Source organism: Protopterus annectens, chromosome 8.part1, assembly GCF_019279795.1.
Source record: "Protopterus annectens isolate FY-2018-M chromosome 8.part1, PAN1.0, whole genome shotgun sequence".
Taxonomy (NCBI): domain Eukaryota; kingdom Metazoa; phylum Chordata; order Ceratodontiformes; family Protopteridae; genus Protopterus; species Protopterus annectens.
The window spans coordinates 97,035,599-97,052,427 of record NC_056742.1 but is presented as its reverse complement, the minus strand read 5'-3'; the positions used below and the strand labels follow the sequence as shown (position 1 = coordinate 97,052,427).

At 42.9% G+C, this 16,829-nt stretch overlaps 1 protein-coding gene across 2 annotated transcripts in view; it reads left to right on the top strand.

Moving 5' to 3' along the window:
• Window positions 1-16,829, top strand: part of CTU2 (cytosolic thiouridylase subunit 2) — a 753,975-nt gene that overhangs the window by 136,360 nt on the left and 600,786 nt on the right. For both annotated transcript variants that reach the window (XM_044081705.1, XM_044081704.1), the window contains exon 7: window positions 8,728-9,053. In XM_044081705.1, the coding sequence (XP_043937640.1) occupies window positions 8,728-9,053 (326 nt within the window). The remainder of the gene's footprint in view (window positions 1-8,727; window positions 9,054-16,829) is intronic.

Below are 16,829 nucleotides of genomic sequence, written 5' to 3'. Positions count from 1 at the left end.
GTGAAGCCACACAATCCATTTTGGCTCCATCTGGAACCGATGTCCCTCCCTCCCAGTCGGCTCCGACACGGTCTTCGGAGCTGGCTGAGAGTCGAAAGAGATCCAGGTCTCCTTCTTTGGAGTCGATACGTTCGGCTCCGAAGTCGCCCCTGCACCAATCAGAGCGTAGTCACTGATCATCCCACTCTTCTTGGTCCTCTGGACTTTCGGACCATGACTTGGAAAGAGTAGTCAGTAGGCTCTTAAAATCGCAGGCCCTAGCCAAAATGTTGTCCAGCCCTCCTCATCAGGAGTCTGCTCTGTCCACAGCTGTAGATATTCCTCCTCCGACTCTTCCTATGAGCTCGGAACCGGAGTTCGTTGGGGTTCAAGTCGTGGAACCATCGGCGCCGATACCCTCTCTTTCAGTTCCGTCATCGGCTCCGATCCCTTCCATGGTACCTTCCCTGGAAGGATCTGGGCACCGAGACTCCCTTGTCAGCTCAGAGGGGGCGAGTGGCATCGGACCCTTGTCCGACCCCGCTCTCCCTCTCGGTGCTTCGGCGCAGGTGAGCTCAGCTCCCACATCTGCCTCGGAGACGTCTCCCTCGGTGCGGGGAGGGCTTCTGGTTTCTTCGGAGCCTGAGCCTTCTCTGCGTCCGGGCAGGGACGCCTTCGAGGTGTTGAGGAGTATACTGGCCCCTGAGTCAGTCCCACGATCGACCCCATCTGCTCCTCCCTCTAGGGTGCCTGCATCAGCCTCTGCCCCTCTTCCAGACCCCAAGCGTGGGGATCCAATGCTCCAGGACACCCCTTTGGGTGTATCCTCCTCTTCCGAGGCCTCCCCTGATCTTTCAGAGGAGCCAGCTCGCAAGAGAAAATGCAAGAGGAAGCATGTTGACTCCCCCGAGTCTGTCACATCGGATACCGACTTAGAGGAGTCTGAAGGGTCCCCAAGATCCTTCTCTGAAGATGTCTCCTTCTCAGACATCCTTGAGATGCTTAGGCAGAGGGGAAACTGGACTACCCTAAGCCCTTCCGAGGATGAGTCGGTATTCCTGGATGCGTTTGGATCCCAACTTTCCACCTCCTGGGTGTCTCCCCCTTTCGACCCACTGATGTCTGTGGTGGCTCGAAAGGCATGGACGGCTCCAGACACAGTGGAACCGACCCCTAGAAGACCTGCCAAGTTCATTACTGCCCCGTAGGACAAACAGTTCTTGACCAAGGGTGTCCCCGTTGATGCCATGGTGGTAGCAGCAGCCACAAAGAAGGAGTTGGCTGAAACATCTTCATCTGTCCATCCCCCTAACAAGGAGTCCAGGACGATGGACAGATATGGGAAGCGGATGTTCTCTTCAGCGACCTTTTTCCATGTGGTCCCTGAATTACCTGTGCCACTTTACCCATCTTCAGAGGGATCTCCTGAAAGAGCTTGGAGGTACCCTCCAAGATCCATCAGCTGAGGGAGCCCAGGCTAAGGCAGCCTCCCAGCTAGCGACTCTTAATTCAGTGGTAAACTCTTCCATGTGGCTCATTTCGTATGCAGCCAATGGTGCGAGTAGAGCCGCAGGCACAGGCGTGGCCCTAAGGAGGCACGCTTGGATGCGGCTATGTAACTTTGCGGAACCTTTCAGAGCGTCTTTTACCCAACACCCCGTTTGATGGTTCCTCTCTCTTCGGATCACAGGTGAAAGATACCCTTACCAGGTGTGAGCAGGAAGGCAAGACTCTCTGCCGTAGGAGTCCATTTTTCCACTCCTTCCAGACCATATCCTAAGGGTCAGAAGAGTGGAAAGATGTGGTTCCGGAAATCCCAAGGAGCCTTGCCGGACACACGTGGTGAGTTTCCCTCCAGGGGCAGAGGAGGGAACAGTAACAGACGCCACCCTCATGGCAGAGGGGGTCTGCAAAACCAGGGCAGCAGAGAATCTTTCTCTGACAAGCCCTTCCAGCATCCCTGAAGGGTTGCCCGGCTGCTCACCTCTGGAGGCAGTCGAGGGAAGATTATCGCTGTACTCAAGAGCCTGGCAAGACATAACTCAAGACAAATGGGTACAGTCCGTCATATCTGGAGGCTATAGAATTCCCTTTGTTCGCACCCCCTTAAGGTCAAACAAGTCCCTTCCAGATGTTCCACCCAATCTAAGGGACCAAGCAGTGCAAGAGGTCTCAAAACTGCTAAGAAAAAGGGCCATCCAGCAAGTCCCAGCAGACCAACAAGGATCCGGAATTTACTCAAGGTTCTTTTTGGTACCAAAAAAGACAGGGGACTGGAGACCCATTTTGGATCTCAGCAGACTAAACAAGTCTGTACAAAGAACGAAGTTCCAGATAGTCACGCTTCAGTCCATTTTACCCTTCCTGGGTCAGGACAATTGGATGTGCTCCATAGATCTTCAGGATGCATACTACCACATCAAAATGGACAGACGCTCCTGAAGATTCCTTCGCTTCCGGCTGGGAGCCAGTTATTATCAGTTCAGAGCTCTGCTCTTTGGTCTCACCACAGCTCCCAGGGTGTTAACCAAATGTATGGCAGTAGTTACCGCTCACCTGAGACTGCAAGGATTCCAGGTGTTTCCATATCTCGACGACTGGCTCCTCACTGCTACCACCAGACATCACCTTCTGTGAGCCTGAGACTGCACCATCCACACTTGCTCCAGGCTAGGTATCACAATAAATTTTGAAAAGTCTGCATTGTCGCCCTGTCACTATCACCTTTATAGGCACAAATTTAAATACCAAAGACATGTTAGCGAGCCTCCCACCAGACAGGGTGTTAGTAATTCGTCAGCATGTCAAGGTTTTATTAGCATGCAAAAGGATTCAAGCCAGGTTTGTCTTTCAAACACTAGGTCTCATGGCAGCAGCGATCGTACTTGTCCCTCTAGCTCGTTTTCACATGAGGATCCTCCAGTGGCTTCTTTTCACCCAATGGTCCTTTCAGCAACTTCCCATGTCTTACATGATTTATGATCACTCAGGCATGCAAGAAGCATGTTGCATGGTGGATGGTCTCCACATCAGTGCTCCACGGCAGACCATTTGTTCTCCCCCCTCCAGTGGCTACAGTGACCATGGACGCTTCTGTGATAGGGTGGGGCGGGGGGCATTATCAGGGCAGAACAGTCCAAGGCACCTGGCAACCTCACGAGTATCATCTACACATAAATGTCTTGGAGATGAGGGCTGTGCTCTTAGCGTTGCAGGCTCTTCAGGACTAACAGGTCCTACCCCTATGTCGAGAAGCGCTCAGACTCTGGCAGTGGGCGATCTCTTCCCAATGGTTTCTGATTGCAACGCACATCCCTGGGAGGTCTAACGTCGTAGCAGACAGACTGAGCAGAGCAATTCTCATGCCTCACGAGTGGTCTCTGAATTGCGGATCAAATCTTCCACAGATTGGGCCAACCCTGCTGCGACCTTTTTGCAACTCCCTTCAACAGCAAGTGCAGCAATTTCCTCTCTCTCTTTCCACTTCCCCGGCATTCCCCCAGAGATGCTCTAGTCCACGATTGGCCCCAGGGACTTCTTTATGCATTCCCTCCTTTCCCCCTCATATGGAAACTAATTCAGAAGGCTACTGTTTTGGGTTGCAAAATAATCCTCATTGCCCCTTACTGGCCTCGACAAATATGGTTTCCGTTCCTGCATCATCATCTTCTCGAGCAGCCTTGGACGCTGGACCTAGTTCCAGACCATCTGATCCATCAGTCGGACGGGCTACACCAATCCCTGCAATCTCTCCAGCTCACTGCTTGGTTGCTCCACTTCCAACTTTAGCCAGGCTTCCTGATATCTCCCCCTCTGTGCGCGAAATTATTTTATCATCGCACAAGTCTACGACTAAAAAAACTTACGCTAGTAAGTGGAAACATTTCTCTTCCTGGGCAAAAAGTATTGACCCCCTTTTCAGCCCCCGTACACTCCATTTTGGAATTTCTTGCGGAGCTCTTCCATGCTGGGTCCGCTTCCGCTACAATTAGAGTTCAGTTAGCGGCAATTTCAAATTTTCACATTGGCCTGTCGGAAAACAGTATCATGCCCCATAAGCTCTGTAAAGCCTTTCTCAAAGGAACCACTCTGCTCAGGCCCCCAGTGAGAGATCCTCCACCACTGTGGGATCTAAATTTGATTTTAACTTCGCTAATTTTGCCCCCTTTTGAATCTGCAGCTTCTTGTTCACTGAAGTTCTTATCTTGGAAAACCCTTTTTCTGGTAGATATTACTTCAGCCAAAAGAGTTTCGGAACTACAGGCTCTTTCTATCCAACCTCCATACCTCGTGTTCCACAATGACAGGGTTGCTCTGAGGACCAATCCTTCCTTCCTAAGGTCTCTTCAGAGAGTAACTTGAATCAGTCCATAGACCTTCCTGTGTTTTTCCCTAACCACTCCAACAGGGCGGAGTATAAGTTGCATCAGTTAGATGTTCACAGGCAACTACGCTTTTATTTACATAGAACCAAAGACATTACAAAATCAGATCAACTGTCCCTGTCTTTTGCAGTAGGTAAACAGGGGCTTCCGGTCTCCAAGGTGACCTTATCCAGGTGGTTGTCTTCTATCATCACGTTCATATATCAACTCAGGAATAAAGAATTACCGGTCAAACCAAAGGGTCACTCCACCAGAGCTTTAGCCACTTCAGTGGCTTTTCAGGCTAGGTTGCCCGTGGAATCCATTTGTGCGGCGGCTACATGGGCTAACCCACATACTTTAATTTTGCATTACAAGTTGGATTTGGTTTCCAGGAGCAGAGCTGATTTTGGTTCCACTGTTCTGAAGAGTCTTTTCCGATGAGCCACCCAGGATATTCGGTGCTAGGGACGCTGTCCCAACCAGCAAGAATGAAGGCGAGATAGACAACTTAACATAAAGAAGTTATGTACCTACCATAACGTTCCATGTTAGTTGTCTTCTTCTAGCCTTCTTTCTAGCGTCCCACCCTCCATCCCCCTATCCTAGTGAATCGAGAAGAGTTATTCTTGTTTTTGCACTGGCTGAGTCTTTTCTGGCTATTTCCTTCTGCTTAGTAGTCTCCCCAGTAGAAATTATGCATTCTAGGATAGCATTAATTTATTATTATGTCTGCAGTTAGACTTACCAAACGAGATCTGGGTATCTAGTGCCAGGCATCATGGCATATAGGGGGGCCTCGAGACTGTAAGCAGCTCTCGTGCTTTTGAAGATGGCAGAGTCGGAGCCGAGGATCGGCTCCGAACCCAACCAGCAAGAAAGAAGGCGAGAAGAAGACAACTAACGTGGAACGTTATGGTAGGTACATAACTTTTTTTTATCCATTACATCGAGTTTTCTGGATGTCAAAACTAAAACTTGGAAAAACAAAGTGTAGCCCAAACTATACTGATTGTAGAAGGAAAACAAATGCTGTCCTTTTGTGATAAGCTTTTGGGACTTTTTAGTTGACCAGACAGGTACCTTTAGATGATTTTTGTCCATGAATGGGACATCAGCAAAGTTAGGGCTCACACACGAGTAGGATTGGACAAGGGGGGTTTCCTCCTCCTCCTATATCACCTTACTCATGTGTTAACCCTAACCCTGCTGCTGCACTAACCCCATCCCTGCACATTACCTTAAGAAAAACCTGACAGTAGCACTACATGAAACACACGCACACAGACACATTTTGTGTACTGCAATACATATTCACAGCACTAAACATATCCCCTTACTTTAACTGTACCCTAGAAACACACACACACACACACACACATGCTTGCACGCACGCACACGCACACACACACACACACACACACACACACACACACTGTACACACACTTTAACTGTACCCTAGAAACACACACACACACACACACACACACACACACACACACACAGTAATCCCTTCACACATTTGAGCACATACACACCACTAAATCTATCCTCTTCCTTAGCTCTCATTGTACCCCTGACCTGCAAATACTCGTACACACACACACACTCCTACCCCTAATATCAAAAACTTTCGGTATGTCCAACAGTTTTGTCATTAGAGCAAAACCCCACTTAACATTACTCCATCCCAGCTCTCACAGCACAAGAACAGTTGATGTTCCTATGTTCAGCATTTTCATTTCTCAACAACTGAGTGCTTTTGACGAAAAAGCACAGCAGTAAACTCTGACTAAAAGTATATTCAGTAGAGTTTGCTGCAACCATCAGAAGTACCTTGGTCTTATACTAGATCAGCATCAAAATTTTCACACACAGTTTGGTGAACCAAGTGTTATCCCAGCTTAAGATGTTGTACAGAATATCAAACCTATTTACCTTGGAAGCCAAACAAGCTAATTCTGTTAACATACCCCAGACTGGAATGCGGACCTCTCTGTAGTACCATTACGGTCTGCACAAAACTCTAGATTAAGTCTAACCATTTAGAATAAAATGCTTAGCTTTGTGTATCGGACAAAGGTCATCACTGGGGGATAGTTTCAAAGTGTTACTGGCATTCATTTCAGGCTAGAGGTGCACTCTTGCCAAACATGTTAATATACAAAATGTTGCCCCTCTAAAAAGCAAGTTGTGTGAAAGAGAGCAACCATAATTCTTTCAAAACTGCAACAAATTGATGTTGGGCAGGCCACTCTTTAATCTTGGTACTGCAGAAAACTGTTCTCTAGAATTGCACCTGAATACTGGAACAAACTACCTCAAAGTATAAGGCAAACCAGCCATATAAAATTGTTCAAAAAGCAAATAAAATCTCATTTAGCTAATGCATGTAAATATCACTGTTTCATATATGCTGGCTAGGTTCTTTACTAGCACTGATGTAATTTATTCTTCAGTGTTGTTGCTGAAAACAAGTAAAGACGTCACTTAACTTTTGTAACATAAAGTGGATATATTGCAGCAAATGGAAATATTTATGCCTACTACAAATTATTTTGTTATCATAAATGTTTAGCTGTCTTAAGTCTTATTCACTTCTTATTCTTCACTATGACTGTTCCCACTGTTGCTCACTTTATTTCCATTCTGCCTCACTGTGACTGTTTCCACCATCACTTAGTGTAAATCTATACTGTGATAAGAAATCATTTCTCAGTTACATATCACTTATTTGTATAATGAATTGTGTATGTGAGCAGTAATGTTGTACAAATGACAGTATTTGCCTATTAGGCCTAAGTTGTGGCTGAAATGTAAATATTATTTTAGCAACCCACTTAATCAGTTAACAAATGTAATAAATAAGCATCATTCTTGTCAGTATTTGGTTAGCCTGTCTTAGCTGAGAAGGATACTTCCTTATAAATATTTAATCCTCATTTGTGAATATGCACATAGTTGAATATGATTTGTAACAGTATGTTCACCAGTTCTAGTATTTGCTAAAAGGGTCTTCATATAATTTCTGTTAAAGTAACAGTTGGTTTATGTTACATATAAATAATTGTGTGCTAACACTTGTATTATTTGTCTAATATAGGTTTTATAATGCACATTTTTTTCTTTGGGATGCATACTTCTTGACTGTTATAAAACTGCCTACACTGATGATTAAATATGTATTTCACTTGTCATTTCTGAAACTGCTCATCTCCACACTGGTAATGTGTAATGTATTTTGTATCACTGTTTAGTAAATGTAACTGTATAATTTGTAAAACACTTCACTCATCCAGGCTGACTGAAAAAGGGTCTTTGGACCAGTGCACCAGTCTAGTTAACAAAAGGAAATAAACACATAATAAGTAATTCCATTATGGTTGTGTTAGTGTGCCTTGTAATAAAGTATTAAATCAATTTTCACTATATTATTAAAGTCCAGTTTATATATCAAGGTTGATCACATTCTTCTTCGTCTTCTTTCGGCTGCTCCCGTTAGGGGGTCGCCACAGCAGATCAACTGTCTCCATTTCTTCCTATCCTCTGCATCTTGCTCTGTCACACCAAGCACTTGCATGTCCTCTCTCACCACATCCATAAACCTTATCTTAGGCCTTCCTCTTTTCCTGTTACCTGGCAGCATCAGGGTTGATCACATTATGCACTTTAAAAGCTGTTACAGTATTGTGCTTTGAACCTCTCTGTTAAACTGCACAGGGACTTGTACTGTCAAATGGCTTAGTATTACTACAGTTACAATACTGTGCTATGCTTTCTTTGATCTGCATGGGGGAAATATGTGAGTCATGACTAAGTCAAATTAAGTTAAGCAAACCTGCTTATCCAAGAAGATAAGAAAGCAAGTGACACTGAATTCAGAAAAATAGCCTAGATTGCCTTTGCATATGACGAGGAGCTGGAGTTAAAAGCAGGCACATTCCTCAAATGTGCTATGTAGCAGTTTTTTATGCTTTACAGCTGGGGAGCATGATTACACCAAAACAAATTATGATTTATGCATGTGAATAATACTGAAGATGAAAAATGAGTGTTTATTGTTTATTTGGAAATGTCTGTTTAGTTGTGAGTCCTTCATAGTTTGCAGTCTTAGTGTGGTGTGGACAAGTACAGGAAAACTCCAGCCTTGCAGAAATTTAGGTCACCTGTTCCATTTCTTGTTAGCAGGAAGCAATCCTCTGTTCCAGAGATGAAACTGTATGAACTATTGGTACAGTATTTTACTGAAGATCTGGTGTCATTGCAGCATCAGGTCAGGATAATCAGTGGATTAGGAAAGAGTATGAGAAGGAAAGACAAAGCAATAGAGGTACCATTTTGTACTAAAGTATTTTCTTCTTTTATTTTGATTATGTTGTACAGGTATTTGACTTGCCTACATCCATCCTTCAACGAGAGCCAGCTTTCATACAACATGGCAGGAGCTACAAGGATGCAGTGGATGGCTTTATACATCAGCATATCTCCCAACATGATAGTAATGTGACTTTGCAGGAGTCTCCGCTCTCAGAAAGGCTCTGCCAACTCGGTATTCAGGATTCTTTACAGGAAGATGTGCAGGCCACTGGTACTGGGGCAGGGGTTCATCACAAGTGCACATTTTCTGCAAGACAAACCACATCCTTGAGGAGTCTTTTCAGTTCAGTGAAGTCTCTTACATCCAAAGAAGAATTACTACAAAATCTGCGGTAAGAAGGTCTCCTATCTTTATATCTGTCCAGCTGTCTATTTTATTTATTTGTATTTGGTGACAAGGAAAGTTCAGCTGAGGAGAGACCATCTTCATTGGAAGCCCAGGTAGAAAAACTCCATTGAAAATACAGTACAAAGAGAATGACTGTAGCTACTGGAGAATACAAATGCAGACAAAATAAAACCAGAAGTCTCACACTTGAACATTAATTTGTATTCATGAGATACTGCATTTCCATTTTGTAAACAGAATAAGCAGACTGGTTGGCAGAACATTTTCAACCACAACCTGGGCCACTAGGCTAAAGCAAACCAAGTAACAGTTTTGAAAACCTACAATACATAATGGATGTGTCAAAGAACAAATTATGCATTAAGAGTTTGTATGTACAGTACTGACTTATGTACATAAGTAAGCAAGATATTTTTTATACCTTCTTGTGCACAGAAATTGTAGCAACTGGGAAGATGTCATTTGGCAGTGTAATATACATACACATATTTATGATAGAAGCAATATTTTATGTAACACTTTTAAAAGAATCTAAGGGTTAGCAAAACTTTAGTAGTCTAGGAGTATTCATAGTAGAACCACAGAGAGAAAAAATATTACTTATATCCCTAGATTTGGTGGAGAGGATCAGTTCAGATGGAAGGTGCTAAGAAATTTGCCATAATCCTATCTGACTAGTTTGCAGAAGGTTTTTCTTGAGCAGGTGAGAGTGTGCTTAAAGTTTAAGAATTCAGTACGCAGTCTATAAATATATACAAGATAACAGTATGTACATTTGGACAAGAGCCACTCCAGTGATATGCAGTACTGAAGGGCAGAACTACAGATGGCATAACTTGATGCTTCAGGTGTGGTTCAACAGCATGTATTGTAGTGTGTGAGATTCACATATATTTTTGTCTCCATGGGGAGCATTTGTCTTGCATAGCATGGCAACACCTGGAGGAATGTAGTGGATTGCGAGTACTGGTACTTCAGGAAGTTTGGCTAGGTGCTGTGAAGACTGTTAGACTTGTGATAACTTCCCCATTAACAACAAAGTAATATTGTAGTTGAGGTGTACATGTCCTGGGGTACAAAAGAGGGTTGCTCATGTAATGTGGCCACACCGCCTTACTGTATACCATAATTTTATACTGAGCTGTGTGCTCAAGCTGTGTGTAGCCCCTCTAAGAAGCAGGCGTTCCTTTTGCATAGCATGATGGAATGCTTACTTGCATTTTGTGTTGTTGTACCTCATTTCATTTTTCTACAAATTTTTAGCAGCTTCCTTAGATTTTCTTCTTGTCTCTCTCTCTGGTCTATATCATAATATCGAAGTATGAAAAGTTTGAACTTTAATGATCAAACTTTTAATACTTTGAATGTCAAAAGAAAAAAACATTTTAAGCTCAAAAAAAAAAAAAAACGCTCTATGCAGGGGGGCAAGCCCCGCTGCACTCCCCCACACCCCCCTCTACTGAAATGTACAAATATACCAAACCCGAGATCGCACTACAGTACAGTAAAGGGAAATCTTCCCTTCCCGCCCTCTATGGCGATCTCCATTATATGATTCGAGGTTTTAAAGCTTCAATCATTAAAGGTCGACCTTTTTTGATTCGAAGTTTTAAACTTTCGAACATATGATAGGAACCCTCTCTCTGCTACTTCTCCTCTCATCACTTTACTTGTGTTCTTTCCTTCTCTCTTCCTTCCTTTACTTGAACATGTACACTTCCACTTTGCTCATTATCCTCCTAAATTGTACACTATAGGTATTCTATATGGATTGCATAGTTATTATTTCTTTATTGTGTATATTGTATGTATAATTTCATATGTATCACACATATTTTTGAACTTTAATTTTAACAACTGTTTTTTTTATAATTGGAACTTCTCTCCAGGCCTCCACTGTATATGGTCTTTAGCTCAAATTGTCCTGATGAACAAATGGAATAAATAAACAACTGGCTCACACATCTTTCATCAGTTTGCACTGTATAGTAGGGTTTTCACTGTGAAATGTGTGAATATCCCTGTCACTTTGCAAGTCATTTTTGCATGGTGAAGACAGGATCTCTGCCCCATCAAAAACACTTGTAAACAAATCCTTATTGAATGGAAGAATATTTTTAGATGTACATGTATTTCCAGATGCAGAAGGTGCTATTAGTCTTTATCACATACTGCGATTATTATGTAGTCTAGCCTTTTTATTTTTCACCTGTATGGGAAGCAGTGTCAGTATATCCTAATGAAAGGGGGAAAATCCCTACCTTCACCAAGCCTTTAAGACAGCTTTCATTAACTGAGGAGATTCCTCCACCTTCCAGAAAAAATAATGGCAGTTAATTTGGTGCCACATAAAGTTTAGAAAATAAACTTTGTGTGCTTGTTAGATGCTTTGTTCACTTTCTGCTCTTCATGGTCAGAGAGGTGTGGCTCATAAAGAGAAAAAATGTCTGTGAGTCCAATGTCTTATCTTCCCCTGGTCATCAGATGCTGAATATTGATCAATGAAACCAACTATTGACCACTGCTAGAATTTTGTATTTGCCCTTTAGTGCTGATTAAAGTGAAGGTATGATCTTACTCAGCAAGTGAGTTTTTCTAAGACTCGAGAAAATAGTTAAAAAGCCCTGCAACATGATGCTTGATATCAAGAATTACTACCTCTTGAATAGTTTGTGTCAATTCCATTTTACACTTTTTTTATCATATTTCCAAGATGCTTAATTGTGGTGTCTGGAAGATATCAACCTGTTCTGTACAGGCAATACTATTTTTTTCTGATTTCCTGATCAGTCACTAAGCACCAAACTTTGAGTTTTCGGGTTGGGATGTGTACTTTTTGAACTTATGAAGTGTGTGTGTGTGTGTGTGGGGGGGTCTACTTCAGAAGACTGACAAACCAAAACACTGAAAATTCAAAATACTGAACACATTTCTAATGCAGGGGGCAAGCCACCCTGCTCCACTCATGTGGGAGGCTGCACCCCCACACCCTCTGCTTAACTATCTATACCAGTTCCAAGATAGCACAACAGTGGAGAAGGGGCAAATTCCATCATTGTTTTTCAGTCTTCTGAAGTAGACCTGTGTGTGTGTCTTTCTGTCTCAGAGGAAGAAGTTTGTTTATAAAATAAGGATGCAGGTCGATGTATATATACATATTTTGTGTGTGTATATGTACATAACCACATAACATACTGATTACACCCTTTTTATCTATATTTTACAGAGTTTAGATGTTATTTGCCACTCTCTCTGTGTGTCCTCAAGGTTAAGCATTTATGACCATCTTGAACTGCAGCTAAGCACTGTAACACAGCCCTGTTTTCATTTAAACGGGAAGAAAAAAATGCAGCTTCATAGGTGACAGACTAGTAAGCGACACACTAGCAGTCAACATTCTTATGTGCGATCACTTGCAAACAAAAAGTACAGTTATGTAAGTAAACTTACTGTAACAGTAGATGTTTGATCACTGCTGCAGTAGCTTTAGCTATATGGGTTGTATACTGCCAAGGATATAACAGACAGCCAGCTTCCAATGCTTCAGGGCACCTTCCATGCACCCAAATTGTCAGGCAACTTGAGCTGAGCTGACTAAAAGACAAGTTTGACTGCCAAACCTTTCCGAGCTTTCCTGCCAACAGAGAGGGGGGGGAGGGGGGCTGAGCTCCGAAAAGGACAATGCTAGGAAGAACAAAAATAAATAACCACATCCTGGCATAAACAACACACCAAAAATAAGGGGAGTGGAGGGGGGAGCAGTTACTGTAGTAATGATTATTTGAACATCTTCTGTTATGTTAAGTTTATTTACCAGTTGTATTTATGTTCACCTTATTGATCCCTGCTGCAGAAGCCTTAGCTGTATGGGTAGATTACCCTAGCTTACTACATTTGGAAGGTGGAAAGAAAAGAGTCCAAGACCCCCCCTCCCCCCATGGCAAATTGCCTTTTCAAAACCTGAATTAGACCTGGAGAAGGAATCAAACTTTATAGTATTTACAGCGGACCAAGTTGCAGCTTCTAGAATACTTCTAGAATCCACCCCTTTCCAAAAAGCCATAGATGAAGTCAAGGTCGTGGTGGAGTGGGCCTTGACCCTGCCTTGAGGTGAGTATAACAAAATGTAGTAGCCTTAGACAACCTTTTAGAAATAGAGTGTATTGAAACCAGTTGTCCCTTTTTCTTACAGTCACAAAAAAGAACAGTTTTGTCAAGATAGTACCCACGTTGTCAGTGGACAACCAAAGTATAGAGTCCCTTTTCTCCCTCATTTTTAAGATCAGTAAAAGCAATGGGGGAATTGATGGTTTGCCTTCAAGTAAACTCTGATATCACTTTGGGCATAATAGACAGATTAGTTGTAAAAGAAACTCTGTTTCTATAGAGAATGAGATAGGGTTGACACACCATAAAAGCTTGCAACTCAGATACTCTTTTTGCAGAGGTCAGAGCAATCAGTAAAACTGTTTTCCATAAGAACCTCAAGTCAGCCATATTAACTGGCTCAAATAGAGCAAGTGTTAGCTTCTCTAATGCAAAGTTAAGATCTGAAAAAGGGGCCACTGGTTTTCTTGGAGGCTTCATAAGTAAAACCCCTTTCAATACCTTTTGATATGAGAAAGCCTTGAAAGAGGGGGATCCATGGGCAGACATGCTGAAATGGCCAATAAATGAACCTTGATGTTGGAGTAAGAAAGGTCAAAGGACAGTAACTAACACAAATATTGTAAAACCAGAACAACTAGTCCTTAGTGGGAGCTGGTTATATTATTGTTGGCACCAACTAAACAACCTTACCCATTTGCTAATGTATGAATTTCTAGTAGCAGGCTTTCTTGCCTCCATTAGTGTCTGCTGCACTTCCTCTGTAAACAGTCCATCATTATCATCATCACTCCTATTTTCTGCATTAGGTTGCGGTGTCGTGTCAACTGTGTCCATATCTTTCTATTCAGTGCCACTCTCATTCCGTCTTTGACAACAGGTCTTCTCTCACACAGCCCATCCACCTCTTTGCTGGATGCCCTCTTGCCTTCTTCATGTCTGTTCAAAATCATCTTCGCCAGATTGTCTTCTTTTCTTTACGTGTGTCCAAACCACAGTAATCTGTTCTCTTTGATGTTTTCTGCAAATGGAGTTACTTTACCTTCTGCTGTTGTGTTCTCATTTCTTTGCTGTCCACAATATGCATTCTGCCACCCATCTCAGGCAATTCATCTCCATCACCTCCTAGCTTTTTCAACTGCTATGCTTTTACTGTACAAGTTTCTGTATCATGCAGTAGTACTAGTCACACCACTGTTTTGTGCACCTTACTTTTTAGCTTCTTTAGCATCATTCTGTCCCACTACACCTGACCCTCTGCCAATTGGCTGCAGCCCTCTGTTTCTAGCTTTGACCTCCTCATTCAGACTTCCCTTCTCCTCAACCACCCCTCCCAGATACTTGCTGTTAGCTGAGAACACTGTGAAACAGGTTATCTCAATTCTCATCTTCGTCTAATTTCCCCATTTGCTGTCATTACAACCTTCTTATCTGTACTCTTTCGTCCTATGTGCCTGCAGATTTGTATTCCATTCATTCATCTTTTGCTTAAGATCTTGCTCAGAGTCTGTCTGTAATGCCACATTTTCTGCATACAGCAACTTTGTTTATCTATCTCCACCAGCCTGTTTGCTAATGTAGTTCATCACCAGCATGAACAGCATTGGGCTCAGAGCTGAACCCTGTTGCACAGTCACTCCCACTAAGAACCCCTCTGTGAGACCAAATACTGTTCATGCTGGTGATGAACTACACTGGCTCCTTTTACATAGTTTGCACTAATTTTACCAATGTTTCTGGGACTTCAAACCACCGCAGGACTGCCCAAGTCAGGTTTCTTGGGACCTTGTCATATACTTTCTTCATTCTAGGAAAGCCCAGTGGGACTCTTTCCTCATTTCTAGCTTCTTCTCATGTGTCTGTCTCACTCCATACATTGAATTGTTTGTGCTGCATCTTGATCTGAATGCGAACTGCTCATCTCCAGTCTTGCTTTCTAGTACTCTGGGTATCCCTTTGTCAATCACCATGTCCAGAATTCTCATGCAGTGTAACAACAGTTTGATACCTCTGTACAGCCCACATTGGTGAATGTCCCCTTTGTTCTTGAACATTGACCCTAGTCCTCTCCAGTCATCTGGGATATGCCTTTCTCTCAATATTCCTGTGAGTACCCTCAAGAGCCATTTCTCCCCTATCTCACCCAACATCTTTATCACATCTGCTGTGACCTCATCTAAGCCTGCTGCTTTTCCTGACTTCATTTTCTGTAGTGCTGTTCTTACTTCTATAGTGGGCTCCTTCTTTTCTCTCATCATAGATCGTGTCTGGGGCAGTTCATCTTCTGTGGGGTTTTCTTCATTCAGAAGCTTCTGGAAGTACTCCTTCCAACTGCCTCTGCTGACTAATGGATTGGTGAGCATGTTGTTGCTGGCATCCTTTGTGAAGGGTATCTGACTGTCCTCTTTATCTTTCTGTCTTTGCCCTAGCAACCTGATAAGAGTTTCTTTGTACCACCTACGAAGTCACTTTACATAAGCTGATAGTGTGCCTCTGATGCCTTGTTCTTTGGTATTGCAACTCTTTTCTAAGCCTTTTTGTTGGCTAACCAGTATTCCTTCCTAGCCTGTGTTTGTCTTTTCTGTCTCCCATTTTTGCCTCCACTCCTTTTTTTTTTGATGACTTCTTGGACTTCTGCATTCCACCACCAGCTTTCTTTGTGTAGCTTATTTCCATACCTGACTTGGCCACCTATCTGTTCTGTAGTCCTCACACATGCTGTTTTGAGGTGAGCCATTCTTATTCCACTCCACCTATTTCCTCCTCTTCTTGAGGTGGTAAAACCCTGAATAATTCCTGGAACTGTTGTGCTTTCTCTACAGTCAACTTCCAAGTCTTCAACATGGTCTCTGTTTTCCTTAGAGCATCTCTGACCACTACTTGCAGCTGAATGTGACAACTAGTTGCTTATGGTGAGTGCAAACTGTTAGACTGGGGATGACTTTGCATTCACTAATTCTACTCCAGTGCCCTTTCCTTACTCGGAAGAAATGTACCCGAGTTGCATGTTGGCCACTGCAGTAGACTCCCCCTTATCTGGCCTCCTCTTTAACTGGCCATCAAATTTCTGCGTAGCCCTAGCAAAAGTCAACAGAAAAGAACAATACTTCTGCCTCATCTAGGCTAAATAATGACAGACATTTGTGTTTTAGACTTCATTTTTCTTAGAAAAATGCATACTAACACAAATTCTGTTATTCTAGCTGATTTATAACCTATAAATGCTATTTTGTGTGATTTCTCTAATTAACCAGACATTTGTTTATCCAGCCTAAGGTCATGTCCCAGAGAGACTGGATAAGAGGGAGTGCACTGTATTGTATGTGATCTTGTGACTGTCTGTCTTTTTGAACCTTGTACAGTAAAGTCTCACTTAACCAGCACCCATGGGGATTGGTAGATGCCGATTAAGTGTATATTCCAGTTGCTTGAGATATGCTTTGCGATTTTTGATTGGCTCGTATGTCGGTATATGAGCCAATCAAAAATCGCAAAGCGGACCCTCTTCTGTTCAATGTGGAACAGCCACTGTTCTGTATTGAACAGAAGAGGCTCTGCTTTGCCATTTTTGATTGGCTCGTATACAAGCCAATCGGAAACTGCAAACCAGAGCCACTTCTACTCAGTGCAGAACTGTGGGCTGTTCCACACT